We start from the raw sequence: 3,117 nt of genomic DNA on the forward strand, positions 1-3,117 counted from the left end.
ACATGCTGATCTCTGTGGGAAAATGACTACGATGGCGTTAGGAGGATCTTTCTACTTTATGTTGTTAGTCGACGATTACAGTAGAAAGATGTGGGTGTACTTCCTTCGGGACAAGGCTGATGTTGTTGCAAAATTCAAGGTGTGGCATAAGCAAGTGACAAATGAGAACGCAACAACTGTGAAGAAGTTTCGTACAGATCGTGGGGGGGAATTCTGTTTTGCTGAATTCTCTAGCTACTGTAATTCAGTTGGCATCAAACACCAACTTACTGCTTCACATACACCAGAACAAAATGGTGTAGTTGAACGTCGAAATCGAACGGTGGTGGAAATGGCTCGGTGCATGATAAAAGGTGCTGGGCTACCAGATATGTTTTGGGGAGAAGCAGTAAATACAGCAGTATATGTGCTAAATCAATGCTCCACGAAAGCATTGAATGAAAAGACTCCAAATGAGGCTTACTCAGGTATGAAACCTTCTGTGTCTCATTTAAGAAAATTTGGGTGTGAGTGTTTTGTACATATTCCCAAAGAAAAAAGAAAGAAATTAGATGACAAGAGCAAGAAATGTATCTTCTTGGGTTATAGTGAAGAGTCTAAAGCATATAGACTCTATGATGTAGAGGCCAAGAAGTTAGTCATAAGCTGAGACGTGGTGTTTAATGAGCGACCACTCTCAATGGAGGATAATGATCCTGCCATTTTGTCACCAACCGATGAAGTAACTCACCAAGTGCCTGTTGAACAGCTAGTAAGTGATGTAGAAGATGTTTCTGTTAAAAAAGAAACAACAAGCCAACCTAGTGCATCCCCACGGAAGCCACAACCAAAGTGCATGCACCAGCTCTTTGATGACAGAACTCCAGAAGTTGAAGATAAAAGCCCTTGTCCTGATGGGCTTAGACGATCAAAGAGAATAGAGGAGCAGAACAAAGCAGGACAACAACTTTTGAACATGGCTTTAATGACTCAAATCATCGAGACGGTAAAAGAACCAGTAAGTGTGGAGGAAGCCATGTCAGATCCAAAATGGAGAGCTGCAATGCAAACAGAGTATTATAGTATCATAAAGAATGATACTTGGGAGATTGTTGACAAACCTCCTAACCAAAAGATCATTGGCAGCAAATGGATTTGGAAAACAAAGTACAAGGCTGATGGTACTCTTGAAAATACAAAGCATGCCTTGTTGCTCAGGGATTCTCACAAATTGAAGGTTTTGATGTTGATGAGACCTTTGCTTCAACAGCAAAGATGACAACAATTCGGGTAGTTCTTGCAGCTTCTACTCATTGCGGGTGGACGGTACATCAAATGGATGTAAAATCTGCCTTTCTAAATGGGAAACTTGAGGAAGAAGTCTACGTGGCACAAACAAGGCTTTGAAGTAAAAAATTCAGAGGAGAAGGTATGTAAATTAAAAAAGGCCTTGTATGGTCTAAAGCAGGCACCAAGAGCCTGGTAAAAATGTATTGACTCTTTCTTTTTGGAGCGTGGGTTCTGTAGAAGCAAATCTGAAGCAAACTTATATGTTCTTTGTGAACATGAGAAAAGAGTCATTGTAGTACTCTATGTAGGTGACCTAGTAATCACTGGTGACCATGAAGACAACATTGTGAAGACTCGGGAATGGTTGAGCCAAGAGTTCGACATGACAGACTTGGGCCTTCTTCATTACTACTTGGGAATTGAGGTATGGCAAAAATCTTATCATATCTTTATTTCTCAGGAACGTTATGCTCGAGAACTGTTATCTACTTTTGGCATGACCGAAAGTAATCCAGTAGTCACCCCAATGGAAGTGAATACCAAGCTGTCAATCAATGACTCCTCTGAAAAGGTTGACAACAAGCTCTACAGAAAATTAGTTGGAAGTTTAATCTTCCTTTGTAACACAAGACCTGACATTAGCTATGGTGTGGGAGTGCTCAGTCGTTTTTCTAATAATCCAAGAAAAATGCACTGGCAAGCTGGAATACGAATCCTCAAATATCTCAAAGGTACTTTAACTTTTGGAGTATCTTACACAAGAGGAGATATTTTATCTGGGTATTGTGACTCAAATTGGGCTGGAGATATTCACACGAGGAAATCTGTTACTGGTTATGGATTCTTGTTTGGAAGTGGTATCATCTCATGGGTTAGTAAGAAGCAAAAAACAGTTGCACTGTCATCAACCAAAGCAGAGTATAAAGCTGCTTGTGTAGCAGCCTGTGAAGCTGTGTGGCTACGACGCATCTTGACTGATATAGGTATTCCTTTGACTGAGTCAACTACCTTAAATTGTGACAGTCAAAGTTACATAGCTATGGCGAAGAACCCAGTGTTCCATGCTAGAACTAAACACATAGAGATTCAGTGTCACTATGTAAGAGAACAGATTGAAGAGGAGACCATATACATGGGGTACTACCCTATAGAAGACAACCATGCAAACATTTTTACCAAAGCACTAGGGAGTGCTCAGATGAACAAGCATCTTCGTGGCTTGGGCGTTTGCCCAAGAACATAGTCCAACAGAGGTGAACATTGAGGGGGGGAGGGGTGTTAGTGTATGATGCCCACCTCTCTCAAGTTACCGTTAATGTAATGTATTCACTAGCCCCCAAGTATGAGGAGCGCCAATGTCGATAGTGAGTAATTAGTTAACGGTTCCAGCTTAGACGCTGATGAGGTCAAATTGTGACCGCAATGGTTACTTGTGAAGAAACTGTAAAAAGGATAGTAGGGTTTGGGGCGTCAGCCCTGACAGGGGTCCAAGGGGGCTGACCCCACGGTATGCACGTGTCATGATTGCATCACCAAGTGCCAACGTGGAGGATAGCAGGATGGCTTGCTCTACAAGCTTCCTAGATGGTGTGCTCTACAAGCTTCCTAGATGGCTTGCTCTACAAGCTTCCTAGATGGTGTGCTCTACAAGCTTCCAAGATGGCTTGCTCTACAAGCTTCCTAGATGGCTTGCTCTACAAGCTTCCTCGATGAAAAACACTTATAAATAGAGGTGTTCTTCAGCTGCATTGGTATCCAGAAAATGAGAGCTATTCCTTCTTCATTACTCTGTTTTATTGTTTAGTTTCTTCTTGTAATTTCTGTTTAGTCCAGAAACCATTGAAGCTC

The 3,117-nt window shown here is 41.7% G+C and overlaps 1 protein-coding gene across 1 annotated transcript; it reads left to right on the forward strand.

The window, feature by feature from the left end:
• The first annotated feature begins 1,254 nt into the window (after window positions 1–1,254).
• Window positions 1,255–2,512, forward strand: LOC137954947 (uncharacterized mitochondrial protein AtMg00810-like). Its single transcript, XM_068801839.1, has 3 exons — window positions 1,255–1,305; window positions 1,401–1,408; window positions 1,507–2,512. The coding sequence occupies exons 1-3, from the start codon at window positions 1,255–1,257 to the stop codon at window positions 2,510–2,512; spliced, it is 1,065 nt and encodes a 354-aa protein (XP_068657940.1).
• The last annotated feature ends 605 nt before the right edge of the window (window positions 2,513–3,117 follow it).

The sequence above is a fragment of the Aristolochia californica genome, unplaced genomic scaffold, assembly GCF_029961685.1.
Source record: "Aristolochia californica isolate CCGP_79_NKW_82.1479 unplaced genomic scaffold, dmAriCali1.0.hap1 SCAF_2, whole genome shotgun sequence".
NCBI classification, from domain to species: Eukaryota; Viridiplantae; Streptophyta; class Magnoliopsida; order Piperales; family Aristolochiaceae; genus Aristolochia; species Aristolochia californica.

What these genes read in the sequence shown, in the direction of transcription:
- LOC137954947 (XM_068801839.1), top strand. Translation starts at nt 1,255, where the DNA reads ATGACAACAATTCGGGTAGTTCTTGCAGCTTCTACTCATTGCGGGTGG.